General features: G+C 33.4%; 2 protein-coding genes and 1 pseudogene across 3 annotated transcripts; all 3 read left to right on the forward strand.

Moving 5' to 3' along the window:
- The first annotated feature begins 217 nt into the window (after positions 1 to 217).
- Positions 218 to 1,495, forward strand: LOC134250860 (complement C1q tumor necrosis factor-related protein 4-like). Its single transcript, XM_062733200.1, has 3 exons — positions 218 to 421; positions 631 to 859; positions 1,059 to 1,495. Exons 1-3 carry the CDS (start codon positions 263 to 265, stop codon positions 1,493 to 1,495), a joined length of 825 nt encoding a protein of 274 aa, XP_062589184.1. The 5' UTR covers positions 218 to 262.
- A 6,233-nt stretch (positions 1,496 to 7,728) lies between these two features.
- LOC134250850 (uncharacterized) lies at positions 7,729 to 12,637 on the forward strand (annotated as a pseudogene).
- Positions 12,638 to 16,140: 3,503 nt separating this feature from the next.
- Positions 16,141 to 20,367, forward strand: LOC134250862 (uncharacterized). 2 transcript variants are annotated; one of them, XM_062733209.1, is made up of 6 exons: positions 16,141 to 16,200; positions 17,560 to 17,655; positions 17,841 to 18,073; positions 18,301 to 18,451; positions 19,851 to 20,003; positions 20,208 to 20,367. In XM_062733209.1, exons 2-6 carry the CDS (start codon positions 17,574 to 17,576, stop codon positions 20,219 to 20,221), a joined length of 633 nt encoding a protein of 210 aa, XP_062589193.1. In that variant the 5' UTR covers positions 16,141 to 16,200; positions 17,560 to 17,573; the 3' UTR covers positions 20,222 to 20,367. The 2 variants fall into 2 exon arrangements, with proteins under 2 accessions (XP_062589193.1, XP_062589192.1); XM_062733208.1 differs by having other exon boundaries at positions 16,142 to 16,200; positions 17,556 to 17,655.
- Positions 20,368 to 22,369: the final 2,002 nt, after the last annotated feature.

Raw genomic sequence — 22,369 nt, forward strand, 5'->3', positions numbered from 1 at the left:
ATTGAATACAAATGTCACAGACATGTGTTTTAATTAAAAGAGAAAATTTTAGTTTAATCTTTAAGACTAAATCATAGAAAAGCGTTTTTTGTTTCTTTCCGAGAACCGATGACATTATTTATTGAACGTCCCTCGTATCTCGAGACGAAGGCCTATATAGTAACAATGTTTGAGACACTTATAAGGTTAAATGCCGTTCAACGTTGTTTTAGGAAAACCTAACATTGCCACCACCTATAGTGCTGTGGGATTTTCTGCAGTTATGACCAAACATGCTTTCAAGAGTGACGGATCTGTAGTCCTTTACGACAAAATCCTTACAAACATACGCAGTGGCTATGATGCCACCACTGGAACATTTACAGCACCTGTTGAAGGAACGTACGTTTTCCACTTCTATGCACTGGCATCTTTAAACAGCGTAAGCTTTTAGTGACTCCTTGAGTTATACAGATCTTTCTATGAAAACCTATCATACATACGAGTATATGAAGATTACTAATAATTTTAATCAATCTATATATAGTTCTCCTAGTTAATGCTCTTTTTTCATTTTCTGAATAATGTCAACGTAAAATTATGTCAAACCTAAAGTCAGAAATGATATATGCATGACAAATTGCATTGAAGATCATATGGATTGAGCTGTTTCACAACAACCAATACGTTGTGTCATCATACGGATATACCAATGGGTCTTATGCGAGTTCCGGTAATACCGTAGTACTTCGACTTCATATAGCAGACACTGTAAAGATCAAAACTAGGCGTGGAACTGATGTAAAGCTGTATGGGGCTTCTGGACAATATTACGCCTCCTTCTGTGGAGCCTTATTGTCACCATCCCTTCATGAAGAGGGTGCGTGTAATACGATTTTTTTCTTAATTTCTTGTCTCTGTGGTTGTAAATGTTCATTATTTTACAAAATGCTACATATTTCACAATTATTATTTTCAGGCATGTAGATCAAAATGGTACACAATATACATTTGTATATTTGGAACTATGGGTATGATAGTATTCGTAGAGTTTCATTTTCTGTTTCTTTTCCTTTAAGGTTCAAATACACAGCATGAAATAGCTTTCTCTGTCGGACTTTCCCATTCGGAGTCTGCAGCTGATAGTCCAAACGTAGTGTTCAATAGAGTTTTCGTCAATCTTGGACAAAACTTTAATGTTAACACAGGAATATTTACTGCCACAGTACCTGGAATCTACGCTTTTCATTACCATGCAACGGCTCAGAAAGGAAAGAGCATTTGGATGGAGCTATACCGTAACTATATTTACGTCAACTCACTCTATGGTTCCATTATCGGAGATGTTGGGCCTGGAGGTAACTCCGCAGTTCTTGAGCTTGTTGCCGGAGATACGGTGTATCTGGATATTCAACATCATGGCTCTTTCCTCTATGGAGAGAGAGATCGTATTTATGCAACTTTTTCTGGTTATCTTTTGTCAACTATTGCTGTCAGTCATCCAATTATTGGATAGAGAAACGTGAATAGAATCATTTCTGCAGTTTTGGAAATGGATTTGAGGTCAGAAATGATATTATTTTTTCTTTATTAAGAAGTATATCAATAAAAGCGAGCTTAAGACTATGATTCGTTTTGTATCAGTCTTACGCAATTATACACAAAGTCACTCATACTGTGCAAAGGTTAATTATATTTTTCATGAAGGTAGTTGCTCATTGCTTAAAATCGAATTTATTCGAATAGGTGAAGATAGGTGTAAGAGTGTTTCAAGCAGTAAACCGTCTTCTGAAATTTTCATCCCATCGAACACGATAGGTACAGAGTACATCAACTATTATTTCCTGAAAATCGAAAGTTAGGAAAAAATTAAAACTTGATTTTGTGTGATATTCTTACTTTCATTCCTTTATGGAATATTCTTTCAGTCTTATGTCCACTTTTGCTTTTTTTCACCAAGTCCTTGGATAGATTATTCTTTATTATTTGCTAAAATACAATATTCTACATTATTTCTAGTGTTTTCTTTCAATATCTTTAGTTATGTTTACAAGGTCTGTAGGAATTTCAAATATTAATGTATAGTTTGTGAAAGATAATTATTCAACGTGTTATATTCCAGTGAGAAAATATAATGAATGGAATGATAATTTTATTTTTTTTTTATTTAAGTAACCGAATTAAACTGGTGGGATGTTATCAATTTTTAGTCATATACCATGTAAATCAGATCCATAGTTTTCAACAATTAATAATAGATTTGTTTAAAAGTAGATTGAAAATGATTCAACAATCTTATGAAATTTTTTATCGTGTTAATATTATTGTGGATACTAAGAAATATGAAAAACGAATACTATAGATGTACTTTTTTCCACGGGGTCATAATTCCGCGGAATCTCTATTTCTGTTCAATCCGCTGGTAGAAAATTACGCGGATATCTTAAGACTCTCTATATATGCCTTATATTAATATTAAGTTCGATGGGACAAATTTCCGCGGAAAATTTGTGACCGCGTACATAGCGTAAATTAATACCACGCGGAAAAAAGTACTTCTACAGTATTATACTCGTGCAAGTTGTAAGTTCATTCAAAGAACATAAATCAGAGTCAGGGACTCTAAAACATCAGGTGCCAAGAAGGAGAGAGCGTCCCCTACCTGTCTTGTGCTACTTGTATTGATTGCGAAAACATGGGATAATTCGTTGACAGTTCATTGTGTAAATATTGGTCTTATTAGTGTGAAAAGAGTCTATCAGCATTTTACCTAATGATATTTTATATTTGCTGACAATGGCATTGCATTGACCATAGAACTTGTGAAATGATGACCTTTAAACGACAATGTTTATATCATTGTTTAATCAACGTGTTTGTCAATAACTAACTTCCTTTTAGAAATCGCTCGTACGAAATGCATGGTCTTACATATCAAATCAACTAAAATCTTCAAACCCAATATGCCGGTGATAAGCGTATTTTGCTGCATAGGTAAAGGGGAATTGACAATTGCAAAGTTAGACTCGTCAGGTTTAATAAAAAGATCATGAATTAAGTTACCTTTTTGTCTAGTAAAATATCTAGACATGAAACAGATGTTCCTGAATATAGAAATAACGAACAGTATTCAATATCAAAGTCCATGAAACAATACAAAAGAGGAGCAGATCAATCATTTAAGGATCCCTTTGCTTGTCTAGTTATCTTAAATAACTTAAAGTCGAGAATGAGAGAGAGTAATATCGTAAATGAATTCCTATATTTCTTAAATGAAAAAAAAATTGAATCTCAATATTTTACTTTACTATTTTATCTTATATAATGCTATGATAAAGACGTAATGAGCAACGTTCATTATAGCTTCTATAATTTTATTTTCTAATACAGAAGGATATGGAGATAACGAACAGTACTCAAGACCAAAAGTCTATAAAACAATACAAAACAGGAGCAGAGCAAACACGGACCTCCGAAACATCAGAGGTGGGATCAGGTGCCAAGGAGGAGTGAGCATCCCCTGCTGACCGGTCACACCCGCCGTGTGCTCCTTGTCATGATCGGGAAATAACGGAAAAGTCCGTCGTCAATTCAGTGTATAAATAATGGACATGATATCTTTTATTTATGCTGGTCCACTCAGACACATAATAGCTACACTTTCCTTGCATCAGACTTAAAAAAAATATTTGAATCTCTGAAGTAAATGGGTGACGAATGTAAACAACAAGTCTTGAAGAAGGTCTAATTAATTGAGTCAAAATCGATTACTCTACTGCTAAAACAATATACCGGCCGGTCCTCTATGAGCATATCTGGTTTCATTCAAGAATATAAATAAATAACTTATTTACAGTTTTAATACTAAAATCAATGCATGTAGATTCTAATTTGAATAGTCTGCTTGCCTTTGAAAAAACGGAAACTCTGGATGATTTACAAATCTCAATATGAAAACAAATATTCAAGAATATGCTGGTTAAAAAGGAGCGTTTAGGAAATATTAAAACTACTAAAATTAAAGTGAGAGGAAGACAATTTATAAACAAAATTGTTCAAGATATCCATACATGTCCAAGAACGAATTCGATGTCGATATCGATGATATCGACAATATTATGTTGATATCGTATCGATATCGACCATGATGAGCACTATTGATTTGAAATACTTGGTGCCAGAAATGAGACTTTGTGCTATGTCGATGTCGTCGATATCGACAATACCGTGACGATATCGTATCGATATCGATCCTATTTGTAGAATTTATTTTCACAGTGAGGTATAACATAATTTTACAAGGTCACAAGTGATGTTAAATTCATTCATTATTAGCATGAATATGAAATTAAATTATGATAAGGAAAGGGTTAGTGGTTGTTATTGTTTTGGATTAGGTTTAGAGTATGATGTTGGGTGAGGGTGAAAGTTGTTAAATATGTTTTAACAATCATGATTCGATATCGATACTGTCGATATCGTCGATATCGACGATATCGACAGTAGGGTAAACTAATTAATCAGAAAGTAAATATGCACAAGCGTTGCATGAAGAAACAGATCTTATTGTTATGCAATATGTTAAAAATAAAGATTTTTGTATTAGGGTGAAGGTTGGTGAAGTAATATATTTTAACAATCATGATTCGATATCGATACGATATCGTCGATATCGACGATATCGATGGCAGGTACAATTTTGTAAAAGTAAAATAATTAAACATAAATACACTTACAAAGTAACAGGGACGGTATTTACAAAGAGTTGAGCAAACATGATTCGATATCGAAGCGACATCGTCGATATCGACACTACAGGGAAAGTTTTATAAAAGATAGTTTTCAAGTAACAATACTAGTATTGTAGATGGAAACCATAATTCTTTGAACAATCATGATTCGATATCGGCACGATATCGTGGATATTGACAGTAAGGAAGACTTCTTAAAACAGAAAGTATTGTAATAAACACACAAAGATGGAGAAATATTAAAGTAAACTATAAAAAAGTAATGTGTCGATATCGTAACTACATCGTGTCTTTGACATAACTCAAGATATCCATTAAAAATAGGAGAAATAGGAGCGATGGAAAGGATAAATTAATGGAAACCAACTAGTTAAGCAAAATAATTGAACTTTCCTTTTTAAGTCACAAAGTAAACCAAATTACGGGGTTAGAATTAAGGTGTAAGAAGGATAAATGAAATATATGGATGTAAGGTCGTAGAGTATTCAAGCTCAAACTCCATAAAATAATGCAAAAAAGGAGCAAACAGGGACCTCCAAAACATCATAGGTGGCAGGGAGGAATGAGCCCCCCTTGCCGACTGGTCACACCCGTCGTGTGAATCTTGTTATGATCGGGAAATTAAGGAAAATCGGTCGTCAATTCAGTGTGTAAATAATGGCCTAACAATAAGTATGGAAAACCTCAGTCATCATTTGATTGACTGATAAATTGTATTTGCTGAAATGGTCATTGGCTCGACCATAGAATTTAAGAACTACAGTAATAACTTTAAACGAAACTTCTGGAATTCTTGTTTGACCAACTTGTTCGTCGGTAATTTACTTCGTTTTAAAACTGTGCATGCAGTAGAGCATGCTTATGCTTTTCGAATGAACTGAAATATATGAACCACATATGCAGGTGATTAAGGTATATTGCTACATCAGTAAGGAAACTTGTCAATTGAAAAATTTAAGTCACTATAGACTTGGTTGTTATATGACCATTAACGTCTAAAATATCCAGATATGAAACAGATGTGTCAGATTTTGTGGTATCTTTTATCTAAAACACACAGGGATATATCGTCTCGGCATAAGAATGGAGATAACTATTGTTTTAAATTGAAAAGATGTCGTCGAAATATCTATACGTCCAGTTGAAGGCCACAGCGAGTGTTTTCTTTTTTTTTCACGTATAAAATTTTGAATAATTCTGTTTCATATGAATACAAAAATAGTTCTGCTTATAACGGGGCGAAATTGGTACCCATGGGAAGTTCTATAGATTGTTGGAAGACCTGGTCTTCAAAAGGCACATGGATATTGTCAATTAGAAAATCAAGTACTTTTTAATGTCAAATTCAGAGAATTTGTGTACAGTCAGAATGTTTTTTTAAAATTTTTGCAAATGACGAATGACAAGTTTTAAAAGTAAATCTATGTATTATTTTTGTATAAGCAACTTTACGAGTTCTGTTTCGCGTAAATGAAGAAGCAGCTGCCAGCGATAACAAAAAGCCTGGACCTGTTCATTATATGCCAGCAGAAAAAGAAACTGTGCGTTACGTAAAGCATTATTTAAAGTACAAAATTAAAAAAAAATGTTTTGAATACACAAATGCGGAATTGTTTTGTGTTTACGTCAAAGATCATCATTTGTTGGACGTTAGAAAGACACTGGTACTTGGAAGGCGATTACAAAATTAATAGTGCGTATGGCCGCCTTCACTCATGTTTGACACCTTCGTCTTATTGATATCCAATAAAAGGAGCAGGTATCTAAAGCATAAGAAGTGGGATCAGGTGCCATGGAAGAAGGAACATTCCTGTCGATCGGCCCCACTTGCCATGTGCTCCTTGTCATAATCAGGTAATAACGGAAAAAATCCCTCAACAACGCAGTTTGTAAATAGCTGTCTAACAATTAGTATGAAAATAGTATGAAAACGTCAGTCAACATTAATTTGCTGATTCGCTGGCCTATGGAAATATTAGAAGTAGGATCAGGTACCCAGGAGAAGTAAACATTCCCTGTCGATAAGATTTCTTTACTATTTTAAAAATGAACAAAGAATCTAAAAGTCAGTTTAGTATATTAAATGATAGATTAACAAAAGTATGAAAACATTAAGTCAGCATTTGACTTAATTATAGGTTGTATTTGCTAGAAAGGCCTTTTTTCGACCACACAATTTGCAAAATGTTGACTTTAAACAAGACCATGTATATCTAAGAGAATAAAAGTACCCAAATGGATACACATGAAGAAAAAAGTAAAAAAAAAAAAAGTAATTTTTTGACTAAATAAACATTTGATATTTACGCTGTCTTCTTTTGTCTAGCCTGAATTTAAGTGTATTACTTAAGATAAGGAAACATTATATCAATCATACACAATTTGGGGGACTACTAGTATATAAAACACCTGTTTAAGTGACATAAATAACCTTAGATCTTATCAAATATCAAAAGTCAGTCCTCTGAAGACAAGGTGAACTGTGAGTATTAGTACATAAAAGTATTTTATTCAATCATTTAATTGTAAACAATTTTAATCCCTAAAAAAAATTATTGATTGTGAAATCCTATTTTTAAAGGCATAATTTATCGCTTTTTTGTTTGCGGTACTGTACTATTTTGTTATTCTTAATAACATTTTGTGTTCGATGCAAGTACAATGACCTCAAAATATAAACTAGTAGTATTTTTAAATCGAGTATGATCACTAACGTTTTCATACAAGCGGTTCAGTCAATATTTTCATACGGAACTCTCTACAGATTTTTCCCGTTTTTCCCGATCATGACTTATCATGACAATGTGCACACGGCAGATGAGAACTGTCGACAGGGGATACTTGCTCCGCCATGACACCTAATTGCCCCTCTGATATTTAAAAAATTCATGTCTGCTATGCTTCTCAATTGTATTTTTTCAGAAGAATTAAGCTTGACAATGTTTTCTTTTCGTTTTTTTTTTATTCATTTATTAAAATTTGTTTTCATAACATGTGATCAATGTTGACTAAATCAAGAACATTGGAAGAGAACAGTTCGTCAAAGACATGTTCAATCTTTTTTTTTTAATTTTTTTTTCTTTTTGAAATCCGAATGCTGCTGTTTTACATAGTAATTGAGTCAAGACAAAAGATTCAAATGTACCTGTAAATAAAATGTCTCTTACACACTCAAATTTCTTGATACCAGTTTTAAAACTCTTAATGAACATGTTCAAAGCTTTAAAATCTTTAATACAAATCTTTGAGGTTTTACTAGAATTTTTCAGCGTTCATACAATTTTTATTTTCAACATTAATTTAGTTCTACTCTTCTTTGCAGGTAGAAGATGTCTGCAACGTGGATTGACATATTACTTGTTGTAGCAATAGGTTTAAAAATTGAATCACTTGGTGGATCTGAAATCTAAAAAAAACAAACTTTTTAAAAAGAGTCATACTTAATTGAATTGTTAACTTGCTTTTTCGTTCATTACATCTTCGCTAACTTTCAGTTGCTCAAACGCAAAGTTCTGTCGGAAGCACCCAGGCTCCAACAGCATTTACAAAAGGACAAACAACAGACGTACATGTGTCGAACGGTGAAAAAATTCCATATAATAAAAGGATTACTGAGATCGGAGCTAGCTTTGATTCAGAGGGATCCTTTGTCTGTCAGACTCCCGGTCTATATGCTTTTACATTTTATGGACTCACTGCAGAGGATTCAAGTCTATGGCTCGAAATGATGAAAAATGATGCATTAATAGCTTCAAGTAAGTTACAAATCTGCATAGAACAAGAGATCCATGGGCCACATCGCTCACTTGATCAACTTGGCTGAAAAAAAGAAAACATTTTAATATTGAAAAGACTAAATATAGAAGTGATCAAATACAAACCCATTCCCGTCAAGAAATAGTGGGTTGGATTGTTCACACCTTAATCAACACCGAATTCAGTATGTTTTTAAAAATCAGAGTCAAATGCTGACTGACTTTTCTCATACTGATTGTTAGGCATTATTCATACACTGAAATAGTTGACAAAAGATTTCTGTTATTATTCCCTGATCATGGCAAGGAGCACACAGGGGGTGTGAGGTGTAGGCAGGGGATGCTCACTCCTCCATGGCACCTGACCCCACTTCTGATGTTTTGGAGGTCCGTGTTTGCCCTTCTCCTATTTTCTAATGTTTGTAATGGGATTTTGAGCTCAAATATGGGTCGTTATCTCCGCATATTTCACTTCATATGTCTAATCTTTAGCCTTAGAATTTTGCTATATGTTTATCTCCTATTGTGGCTCCGTTCGATTCCCTTGCTAACAATATTTGAACATGTTTGAATATGCCTTGCATGAGCGGCTTTTGCATTTCGTTTGATGAAGATTTTTAAGATTTATACTAAGTCTTTTTTTCTTTATTTTTTTTTTTTTACTTTTTCATCATGCAACTATGAACCATTTTTAACCCTGGGGTCAGGATTTGAACAATCTAGGTACTATCTAAAGCTGCTTGTTTATTACTATGTCTAATCATTTCATTACTTTTCTTGACAAAATTTCAGTAGTTCTTGCGAAAGTGGTTTAAATACCCCACAAAAGTTTCACTTTGTCGTACCATATATAGTTATCTCCATTGTATGAAGGGCATGTCCTCTCATTGAAATATTTGAATGTCCTTTACCCAAGGAGAGTCTATGTCCTTTACCCAAGGAGAGTCTATACCAGGTTTGGTTAAAAATGGTCCAGTTATTCTTGAAAATAAGGCGAAAATATTAAAAGTTAAGTATTAACTATTAAAACGATAGACAACGGACAAATTTTGATCAGAAAAGTTCACTTGAACCTTCGGCTTGAACCTTCGATGAAGGTTAGCTCGTAATTTTTTTAAACAAAGAATTGAATTTGATTAACTTATAAAAATTACTTTTTTCCAGTCTTTGGTCATACCAAAAATGATTATGCAGACGCTGGAAATGCAGCAATAGTACATTTAAATACCGGCGACAAGGTGTACGTGAAAGCCCACAATAATTATAACCATGCACTGTTTGGACGGACAGATCAGATTTACACCACTATAACTGGGGAACTTTTATTTGCTGACAATATTGGTTAGTTCCAAGATGTTGATCAATTAAAGAATATTTTGAATATAAGACATACGATGCCCATTTTGAAAGTTTGTTTGGGTGTCATAAATTCATAAACATGGTTAATATTTCCATGTTCACATATCAATGTGTGTTGATGAGAATTGTTTTTCAATCAACTATAAATTTTAAATGCAATAATTTTATTATCATTTTTTTTTGTGCATACTTAATATTGATATTTCAAATTGCACACATTACTCTGCATTGATATCAACTACCAATTTGTCAACTATATGTTTTAAGTGCAGTTTTACAATTAAAAAATCGAGATTCTTTTGTCCGCCCTACATGATAAATATGTTTTATCCACAATTCTCTAGAACTAGATGTAGAAAACTTCTATGGTCCTGTAGGATTCTCAGCAATCCTGACCAAACACGCTTCTGTAAGTGGTGGATCAGCTGTACTTTACGACAAAACCATCACAAATATTGGGAGTGGCTACAACACAACCACTGGAACATTTACTGTCCCTGTTGAGGGAACATACTTGTTTCACTTCCATGCACTGGCCCATGAAAATACTGTGAGCAGTTAAGAGTTTTTTTTAGATCGTACAGTACTGAAAAATGACCACCTCAAAATTATTTTTAATGTCTGATCTTTATTTGAGGATTGTTCATTTATTTCTAAGACATTGACAAAAAGACGATGAAAAAGATTTTAAATTCCGAAAACACAATTTTTTTTTTGGATATACTGAGGGATCTTACGCTGACGCAGGCAACACTGCTGTTCAGGATTTGCCAGGCTTGGCACCACTGCCAGGCTGTATGGAGCCTCTAATGAATTGTACACCACATTCTGTGGAGCGCTTCTGTCACCAACTGTTCAAAAACTCAGTGGTAATTTCCCATTGCGGTATTCCATTATTATGTTCCCCAAACGAAGTTGGGGAACATATTGTTTTTACTCTGTTTCTTATTATTATTATTATTATTATTTTTATTTTTCTTCTTCCTGGGAAAATCTTTTCCGCGAGTGATCTTGTAAACTACACATCCGACTAAGGTGAAACCTTTTTAGGGTCAGTAGGCATTTTATGTAGATTTGCGGAGCGAAGGTCATTTTGCGCGCACATGCTTGCAAGAGCGTGCAAGTGCAAACACCAATATAATAGCGTAAGTTTTCTATTTTTTGTTGCTTTGAAACTCATAATATAAGTATACATTAGTAGTGTAGACGTGATGACAGGGTCAAAATAGCAAGAACGCGCAACGTGCGCTTCGCTCTGATTGGGTCTCAATAGACAAAATCTGTTGAAATTTTGAATATAGTCATACATTAGGGAGATCTACAGCCTGATATAAATGAATTGTCATGAAAGCATGTGCATGCACGTGTGCTTGCAAGAGCGCGCACGTGCAACGCCAGAAATGTCCAATATAATTGTCATAGACATAATTATTTAAATTTTTGATGGAATGTTTTGAAACTTATAATATAAGGATATATTAGAAGCATAGACTAGAGGACATGGTCAAAATATCAAGATCTCACGCGCATGCACGTGTACTTCGCTCTGATTAGCTGAAACTAAAGTCTCAATATCTTTAGTGTTTTTCAACAAAATCCTTTGAAATTTTGAACAATGTTATACTTTCTGAAGGTCTACAGCATTGTGTATAAGTATTATCATGAAAAGCATGCGCATGCACGATTGCTGCAATCTGATTGGCTGAAAATTTAAATGCCTATAACTTTCTTAGTTTTCAACGAAACGGGATAAAATAAATTTAGAATATGAATAGGTATAATGGATTCCTACATAATAGTACTATCAAAATTGAATGCACGAACATACATTCATGCACATGCACGCGCGAAATAAGCAAAATGGCCAATTTTTAAAACAAACATTAAAATATATATTGTAAAGAATTTTTTATTCATTCTCACGATATATAGATATGTTAATTGTTTAGACAACATACCATGATCATCTTGCATGTACGTGCACGTGCGTGCACGTACAATGCGTTAAATGACATATAGTTGATATCATTGTAGCTTTTATTATTCTTTGATGAAATTTTTTGATACTCATAATATTTTTTAAAATGTCTTACAGGAATTAAGCACAAAAAGGGATTTGGGGAGCGAGTGGGGAACATCTGTAACGGTCCCCGTTACATGTACAATTAGCACTAGTTTGGAAATGTCATTTTCTATTCAATCTATTTGTTTCTTTTTTATCTTTTATGAAGAAAATGTATGTTTTGTCGCACTACCGTTCTTCCTTATTATTTTGATCTGACTCAATTTTGTTTTTAATCCTTGAAATAGGTCATGGAACACAAGAGGAAATAGCTTTCTCCGCCGGTCTTACCCATCACGAGACTTCCTCTGAATCCTCCAAAGTAGTTTTTGACAGGGTTTTTCTTAATCATGGATTAAGCTTCAACGCAAATACTGGGGTTTTCACTGCCCCGGTAGCCGGTATTTATGTCTTCCATTACCACGCCCTAGCCCAACAAGACAAAGCGGAATGGGTGGAGCTCTACCACAACTACATCTACATCAATTCTCTCTATGCCCATACTTCAGGAGAGTTTGGCTCAGGAAGTAACTCCGCCGCTCTCGAGTTGGATGTCGGTGATACCGTGTATCTCGATATTCAACACCGTGGCTCTTATCTTTATGGTAGCACCGATCAAATTTACTGTACCTTTTCTGGATACCTTTTGTCACCAATTTCTAGACATAATCCAGTTGTGGGATAAATGCTTTACTTTTGTTCCAAATAAACACGGATAAAGATTGTGTTAATCAATTGTTATTTGTTCAATGTTGATACTTAAGGCCTTAATACAGACAAGAGTGTTGCAATGAATGTTTGATTCGCCTGTTTTATATTATCATTAAATAATTAAATCTCATAGTGGCTAGCCATTTATTTTACTCTCACTTAAAACGTGGTAGGGTATATAATAATCGGGATGTACGTCTGTCCATTTATCTGTGTGTCTGTCTGTTATGCTTTAGGGTACCCATCTCCTATCCGCAATTTCTCTTTTACTACTGAATTAAATTTAATGAGACTTTTACACAATCTTTGTTACATAGTGTCATTGTGCATCTCAGATAAAGTTTTGATCGGACACCTTTTTTTAGTTTTCAAAAGCAAAACATGGACAGGACCACTTTTTCATAAATATTAAAAATTACTTATCTCTTATCCGCAACTCCTACTATACCACTGAATAAAATGTAATGATACTTTCACGGATTCTTTATTACATAAGCCATTGTGCACCTCCTATATTACCTTTTGATCTGACTTATTTTGGCTATCCCAGAGCAAAACATGGACTTTATCATTATAAAATATGGGAGGCAGGGGTATCAGTTAGTGAGTAAATTGCTCGAAGTACCTCTACTTTGTAACTAGCATGATAAGCCATGTGTTAGCCAAGAAAGTATTTATCATTTTATAATATGCTTAATCCGGCAATAACAGTCCCCAAATAGTAGTGTCTTTTCTGCAATTGTTACACTAATAACATCCATTTTGTTTAGCTTCTGATCTACTTTTATATTTCTCTGGAAAAGAAGGATGGGTGGCCAGAAGTTACAGTGACATCCATGCTACACACCCATTAAAAAAACTACATATTTGTTCCGCATAAAAATTTGCACTCATTTTTGGATTTCTTACTTCTGTTACAACTGTTTCAAAATATTGCTTTGTCCCCTACCAAATTTACTCTAATATAACATGTGTGCTGGAAATGACTTTCACCAGTTTATCATGTCGTCCAAAATGGCAGTGGAACATAGGCAAGTTTTCATGGTTTCCATTTCAGGCCCAGGATGGCTATTACAACAGTTATAAGGAATGTTTTGTTGTGGAAATAGTACAATAGATTATATGGTAGGAACCCTATATTTTGAGATGGCGGTTTCAAAAACACAGAGAAATAAATCTCGAAACAGCGTACTTTTTGGGTGAAATAAATACAATTGGTGGCATTGTAGCTCTCTGGTCTGTCAATGTGTATTTTTTTCGGAGTTACAATTCTACAGCTACCATTTTATTATCCCGATTTATTATACCCCTTATTGAAAAGCGGGAGTGTATAAAGTAAACGGGATGTCCGTCCGTCTGTTCGTCCGTCCGTTTTTTACGCTTTGGGATATCCGTCTCTTATCCACAACTCCTCTCATACCACTGAATGAAATTTGATGAAACTTTCACAGAATCGTTATTACATATTTCCATTGTGCATCTTCAATTTTACTTTTTGATCCAACACATATTTTGGGTTTCCCATAGCAAAGCATGGACACTGCCATCATATTCATATGGGAGGTGGGGTTTCATTTTGTGAGCTCATTGCTCACAGTACCTTTATTTTTCAGTATATTTAGATTTCAATGTTTATAGAAGCTGTTTGAAAGTGATTTGTAATGGTTTTATTTGTCTTATTATTCGAGGGAAATTGTGCACATGCTTAATGACATACATGTAAAATTGTCACTTAGGCCACACCAATAAAATTTCTTGTTCGTCGGACCCGAGCGCTCGTATTTAAACAGAACTATACAAATAATATCAAATTTAAATTTCCCGCACCATTAGAATTTTGTGCCATTTTCTGTTCAATTTCCGCTCTATCTATCGTATTTTTAATCTGCAAATCAGAAAAAAATAATTGTCCGTTCAAATTTTTTCACGCTCCGCCTGAAAAATTGTCTTCAAAAAAGTAATAATATTATTATTTAACCGCTAGTCCGCTCGTCCTTTTTTTCCTCAAATGTCCGACGAACAAGAAATTAAATTGGTGCGGCCTTACTTGTTTTTCTTTTTGTGACTGTCATTCTGAAAATTAAAAAGCAACCTGGCTGTTCAAAATAAAAAGGAAATTATCAAAATAAGAAGTAAAATTTATATAAGACATTATTCATCTGTAATCAGTGTTTATTGTTATCTATGTACTCATCTAATGTTACAGAAGCAATTTATCCTTTTCACCTGTATTTAGAGTTGCTGTCTCCAATTTGATTCGATATGCAAGAATATGTTCTACGAACAGTTTCTAAAACGAGGCAAAAAGCGAGGCAAAAACTGAGTAACAAATATCAAGTCTTGATACGTCAACATTTTGCAAATTATAAGGCTGACTGACGTTTTATTACATCTTTTAGGCCATGATTTCCATACTTAATTATCTTCTTATCTTATATTCAGTTTGACACTTTGAACAATCATGACAAGAAGCACACTACAGATGTGGTCGGTCGATAGCGGATGCTTATTCCTCGTAGTAACTAATACCAATGAACTATTTATAATATCAATAAAAAGTTTCTTTCTTTGTTATCTGAGGAATAACGGTAACATCCATTGCAGTAAAATATCATGTAACTTGCTATCGCAGGTTAATCAATTTTCTGCAATCTTGAAACCATATTCTTCGCATCAAGTATTGATTACTAGACAAAGTTAGGATATCCTCTTCTTCAAATTAATGTTGGATTAAAGTAAAAAAAAAAAAAGGGATTCTTTTTTAACTTTTGAATTTAAGCAAACTTATGAAAATGAAGTAATTTAATTTAAGATAATTCAGTTTAGCCAACTCTTTCTCTCGTTCAAATTTCTTTAGCAAAACAATTTTAAACAATTAAACTGGGAAATGTAAAATGGATTTGAAAATTTGATTCGTATTCCCTGGTTATGTAATCAAGCATGGTTGTGTCTCACCTTAACACTACGAATATATGGACAAAAAATATGATGAATATGTTCTTGTTCGCCTTTCGAGAGCATTTTATGCAAATTCATCCATTTACAAAGAATTTTTGCATGTAACAAACAAGCAAGGTCAAGATCGACTTCCGGCTGTCTGATACTGTTTATGTGCATTCAAATCAAATTCCGAGGAATAATTAATTAGCTCTACTAGTTAGCAGATCATCATTTTGTCACATATTTTTTCTTCTATAAAATTTATTTTAAAAAACAAAGAAGACAATTTCGTCTATGCTTCATCATTTCTAGGTTATATAGTACGCTTGAAAGGCTTTATTGCTTTGTAATAGTTTCATATTTAAAACATAAATTAATCTTTTATTATTTTGTTCTACATGTGTTAACCTTTAATCAATGTAAAATAAAACAATTTGGCGTTTTTGGATAAAACTGACATTTATAAATAATTTATAAAATGATTTCGGTATTCTTTTAAGTCATTGTATTATGAAACATTAAAAAATACATTAAAAGAGTTCTTATGCAACAACATTAGATAATTTTAAATGTATGTGTAACCTTAGTCCCTGAAAAGTCTTTCATGAGTTTTGGTCCAGGCGGAGCATTGTCACAGTGTAAGGTAAAGATTTTGCATTTAAAATATGAGATATTTTCGAGATTTTGTTAATCTGTGTACTAAGTTAAGATCAATTTGTGACAAAAAGCTGACATATCTTCTTTGGCGTTTATTCTTTTAACTAAACGGTATTGCATGGTCGATTTTTAATAATGTGAACTCGAACTCTCTCTCTCTCTCTCTCTCACACACTCTCTCTCTCTCTCTCTGCTGATTGAAAAAGTTAAGGCTTGTATTAAAATCCTTTTATAAAAATTCAAATGTTTTTTTAATAATATCAAAAAAGCTTTTTTATTTAAAATTAGATTAAAAGAGAATATTGGTGACAGATTCTAGATTTTAAGGCTATAATTATATTACCATGAAAATTCTCAAATAAAAAGCTAAAAAAAAATAGCAGTGTTTAGAGAAAAATAATAAAATGAATAATTATTCTTGACATAATGAAGAAATGTTGTTGAAAAGCTGGACTCTTTATCAGAAAAAGAAATTTGTAAGAAATACATGTATTTTTAAAAATGTTTTATTGACATTTTAACATTCTCTGTTTTTTCTAATTTATTCGTCTACCTATGACATTAATTATCTAGGCATATTATAGTTTTAAAGTAATTTTTCCGTACAATAGATGGACAGAATTTCAAGTTACTTTCACACTTATTTTTTAGAGATATTTTCATGCACTTTGCATTCCATACAGGTTTGATTTATAATCTTGAAGTCAAAGTTTTTACCTATGTCCCTGATGTAAGAAATTAGCAGTGTATTATTTATTCTCAAAAGGCTAAAGCTAGATGCCACATTTTATCTTGCATTTTAGGGTCAATACTTGACTAAAAATCAACTCTGTATACTATCCTCGGATTCAAAAAAACAATAAATCAACTGAAGGCTCTTAAAATACTTCACCAACCAGTCAGTATTAACTGTGAAGAAAAAACTGTACATAATCGAGAGAACCTACATAATACGCAGCAGGTCAACTTTTTTTTTCAAAATGACTTTAATTAAGTTCTGTCCTGATTTATTCAGTAATAGAAGCATCTATATAATTTGTAATTGTCCTACGTAACGTTTTAATTGGTCATTGTTATAATAAATTTAAGTTTAAAACATCAATTACATAAAAACTAGCCCATTCCGATTTTGCACTATGATAAAGTGAAATTTTAATAACTCTTTACATTTTTTTCAGAACACAGTCTGTTATATAATTTGTCAACTCCATTCAGTGACAGCATTTCATTTTTTGGAAACTTCAGAATTTGTAAAACATTAAAAGAAAATTACTTCGTTTTAGAATAATCCACTGTATCAACGTTGTATGCTTGTGTGATCATTCCCTTCTCAATTTTTAGATAGAATATTCTCCGAAGATGGATTTCGAAATGTGGTTTTGGATGTCAGTGTTCATCTTTATTTATTTCTTGAATACAGTGACAGCTTACACGGGAACAAGTAAATATCCTTACACTTTCATTAAGAATAATCTGTGTGTTATTGTGAGTGGAACTCATAATCAGGCAACGCACTTTGAAAAGATCTTTTTTTTTCAAAGTGCGTTTTAACTTGGACCCAAATTCAAAGCGTGTAATTTTGTAACGTGCGTTGTAACAAAGACACCTTTTCTTGTATCGTCTTAGTTAGTTTGAATGAAGTCACGTGCCACAACGTACAGAACATATATTCAGTCTCAGGAGAAGTAGCCTTCAATGTAGAATGGAGTGGAGAGAAAATTACAAGGGACTGCAGAATCATCTTCCAACCATCACCAGCAAACCAGAAAACTTGTATTGAGGTGGTTACTTACCAAGTCAGGGACTGCGATGTTCAGCTGACGTATTCTACGTACAGTGAGGGAGAGAACCCGGATACGGTACGTTATTACCTTCACCAGCAAATGTTTGACGTGGCTAAAATAATATTTGTAAAAAGACTCCATTATATTTACTAACATTGTTTTATTTTCAAGGTAGTTGAAAACCTTTTATTCTGAAATTTATCTATCTGAACTCTGCGAAAAGTTTTTATAGTAATGACTATAATTATACTCAGTATGATATTCAACTTGCCTTTAAAAGAACTTTTCTTCAATTTTTCAAGGTTTCCTATTCATGTAAAACTCCACCCACACAGTTCTGTGGTGACAGGAAAAATGTGGCGGTACAACTTACCCTCAAAAATCCCTCTAATTTAATCAATAACAGTTTCCGTTTAAAGACAACAACCACAACATCTAGCACACTTTCTAAATGTAAGTAGTCATCAAATTCTACGAAAAACTTCAAAAGACAGAGCTAAAAAATGTTTTAAGTATATCATAGATGATGAACAAGTATACCACCTGCAAAGCAAGCTTTTGACAAATAAGCTGATGAAACAAGAATTTGAGCAGTTTCGCTTAAAGTCATCATTTCCCAAGTTCTATGATCGATACAATGACCTTATCAGCAAATACAGCTGTATATGCAATCTTTCATTACTTAAAATGTTGAACAACGTTTTTCATGTTAATTACCAAGCCACTTTTGCACAGTTAATTGAAATACGGATTTTTCCGTTGGTTCCTCGACAAAAGGAGCATTTGTGTGGCCGGTCGGCTGGAGTGCTTACTTTTCCATTATGAAAGCACTTTATCCTACCATGGTTAAGAGGTCCATGTTTGCTCTGTTTCTGTACTATAATGATTAAATGGACTTTAGAATTGGAACATTATTTGGAGACCAGGTATTCCAACAATCTATTAGGCTCCAATTGCGCTCCGTTATTAGCAGACCTATTTTTCTATTCATATGAAGTAGAATTTGTGCAAAATCTTATGCGTGAAAAGAATAAAACACTTGCTGTGGCCTTCAACTCGACATTTAGATATATCGATGACGTATTGTCAATTAACAATGGTAATTTCAATTCCTTATCCTGGTGAGCTTGAGATGATAGATACCACAGAATCCGACACATCTGTTACATACTTGGATATTTTTCTTTAAAAAGACGTTAATGGTAATATAACAACGAAGCTATATGATAAACGTTATGACTTTAACTTTTCTATCGTCAACTTCCCTTACTTATGCAGCAATATACCTTCATCACCTGCATACGGAGTCTTTATATCTCAGTTGATTAGATACGCAAGAACATGCTCTACGTATGAACAATTCCTAAAAAGAGGTAAATTATTGACAAGCAAGTTGATGAAACAAGAATATCAACAGTCTCGTTTAAAGTCATCATTTCGTAAGGTCTATGGTCGATACAATGACCTTGTCAACAAATACAATTTATCATTGAGTCAAATGCTGGCTGACGTTTTTCATACTAATTGTTAGTCCATTATTTATACACTGAATTGACGACGGATTTTTCCATTATTTCCCGATCATGACATGGAGCACACGGCGGGTGTGACCGGTTAGCAGGGGATGCTCACTCCTCCATGGCACCTGATCCCACCTCTGATGTTTCGGAGGTCCGTGTTTGCTCTGCTCCTATTTTGTATTGTTTTATGGACTTTGAGATTGAATACTGTTCATTAACTTCATATCTTTCGTTATCTTCATATTTAACTTCATTCCATGTATTTAACCTTAGATTTAATGGTTGTTTGTTGTTGTACATGTTGTAGTCTTAAAAACATTTCTGTTCTTCAGCTTCAACAATGACAGCGGTTGGAGTTGGAATTGGCGTTGCAGTCGTCATGTTGATTATGTTGTTTCTTATATATCGCAGACGACACGCCATTGCACTTGCCGTAAGAAGCAGAACTGCAGGAACACAACATTTGATGACATCAGATACAGACGGTAAAAAGGATTGGTTTATTTTACATTTACATTATGTTCATTGCTTTCTATACTGTAAAAGTTAATATCAGTAATACAGATTTACATATTTATATATAATTATATCTTCTTCATTAAGTCACTAATAATCATTCCTAGTAATACCTTACTTTTTTCTCAGTGGTTCTTAATGTCATTCTTTTAGAGTTTTGTCGTTAATTATAGATTCCCCCGTGTGACATTTTATTCAGGAATCTACGCTCCTACCACGACAGCGGAGTAAGACGTCATCATAAAGGGCAGAGAAAGGTCAAATCTTGGAATGCCGCAGCAATTTTTCCAATGTCCAATTCTATACTTTGTTAATTTCCTTCGAGAAGTTTCTTTAGCAATCTATTGTACATATAACATTTTTGTTAGTATCATGAAGATTAGTATGTTTTGTCTTGTAAAGGTCGCAATACATTTACTACATGATATATTTTGCGTTAGAAATAGGAAATGGTAAATGTGTTAAAATGCGTGACTGCGGTAAAGGGGGTTAAACTGACGTACCAACATTTTCTTTATAACATTTATAAATTTATGAAATATATTCATTATGTATAGCTCAAACACTATATATATACACTGTATTTATTCAATCTTCGTGTATATAAATGTAAATATACATGTGTTTGTTATACCTTTAAAAATTTCTTCTAATACAAATCTATACGGGAAAAAATCTAAAATTTGTAATGTTTTGCTGAGCGGGCATAAAAAAATCGATGTTGGACCGCTGAACGAAATGTTGGACCAGTCGAAGAGATGATGGAACAGTTACGTCACAGAATGGGCGGAGCTTAATCTCATTTTCATTTGTTTGTGTTCAAAAGTGACGGAACTGATGTTACATCACGAAAGACAGTACAAAATACATGTATGTTAAAAAGAATTAAATTAAAGGTACATGTATAACAAAACATTTATTGACTGTGTTCTCGGGCAAAATGCGTTTTGTCGACCCTCTAACCAAACTGTCTGCTTTCGGCCTATCGGCCTCAGGCAGACAGTTTGGTTCTTAGGTCGACGAAACACACGTTGCCCTCGAAATCAGTCAATAAATGTATAATGTTCCCTTTTTGATTTGAAGAGAAAATTCTTAATTTAAAATCAAATGTCAGTTTTGAATATGTTTAATATCCCAAACAAACAAAATGAAATTAAATTACCATTTCTATTTTGGATTCTGAACTACTTAAAAACCATTACAAATATACATAGTGGGTTCCAGTAAATGTTCAATCAAGCCTCTTACTTTACTCCTCCCTAAGATATTAACAGTAGTTAAGGAGAAGTCTCAAGTGTACTGCACGACATTATAATATGAGAAGTGGTGTGAATCAGATAAGGATACTTAAAAATTCCAAGAAACTTTTGCAAAATTTGAAATCGCAAGATTTTACAAAATCAACAGCCTAAAAACTTACGACTTTTCAACTATAAACACAACCATTGTACACGATATATTTAAGTCCAGGCTTTATGATATCACGGACAGCTACCTTTTCAACAAAAATGGAACTCGTAAAATTACTTCCCTTGTCATTGGTCATTTGCAAAATTGTTTTGTTTAAGAATATTCTGATTGTACATACAAGTACTCTGAAGATGACATCAAAAAGACGCTTGGGTTTCTGATTGACAATAACTGCGCCCCGTTCTTAGCAGACCTACTAGTATTTTTGTATTCATATGAAGTAGAATTTGTCCAAAATCTTATACGTGTAAAGAAGGTAAAAACTTGCTGTGGTCTTCAACACATTTAGATGAATCGCCGACGTATTGTAAATAAACAATGTTTTTTTTTTTTTTCATCCTTATTGTCAATACGATATATCCCGGTGAGACAAAAGAGATAAAAGATACCACAAAGTCTGACACATCTATCTCATATCTGGAGATTTACTTTAAAAAGACGATAATGGCAATCTAATATGTTGAACCAAACTCTATGATAAACGTGATGAGTTTATCTTTTCAATCGTTAGCTTCCCTTACTTATGCAGCAATTAATAATTACCTTCATTTTCTGCACAGGGAGTTTATCTTTCTTAGTTGATTCGGTACGCAAGAGCATGCTCTACGTATGAACAATTTCTAAAACGAGGTAAATTATTGACAAACAAGTTGATAAAACAAAAATATCAGCAGTCTCGTTTACAGTCATCATTTCGTAAGTTGTTTGGTCGATACAATGACCTTGCCAGCAAATACAATTTATCATAATGTCAAAATGCTGACTGACGTTTTTAATGCTAGTTTTAGCCCATTATTTACACACTGAATTGACGACGGATTTTTCCGCTATTTACCGGCCATGACAAGGAGCACACGGTGGGTGT

The sequence above is a fragment of the Saccostrea cucullata genome, unplaced genomic scaffold (assembly GCF_032062105.1).
Source record: "Saccostrea cucullata isolate Sc308-1 unplaced genomic scaffold, CSIRO_AGI_Scuc_v1 ctg15, whole genome shotgun sequence".
In the NCBI taxonomy this organism is placed as follows: domain Eukaryota; kingdom Metazoa; phylum Mollusca; class Bivalvia; order Ostreida; family Ostreidae; genus Saccostrea; species Saccostrea cuccullata.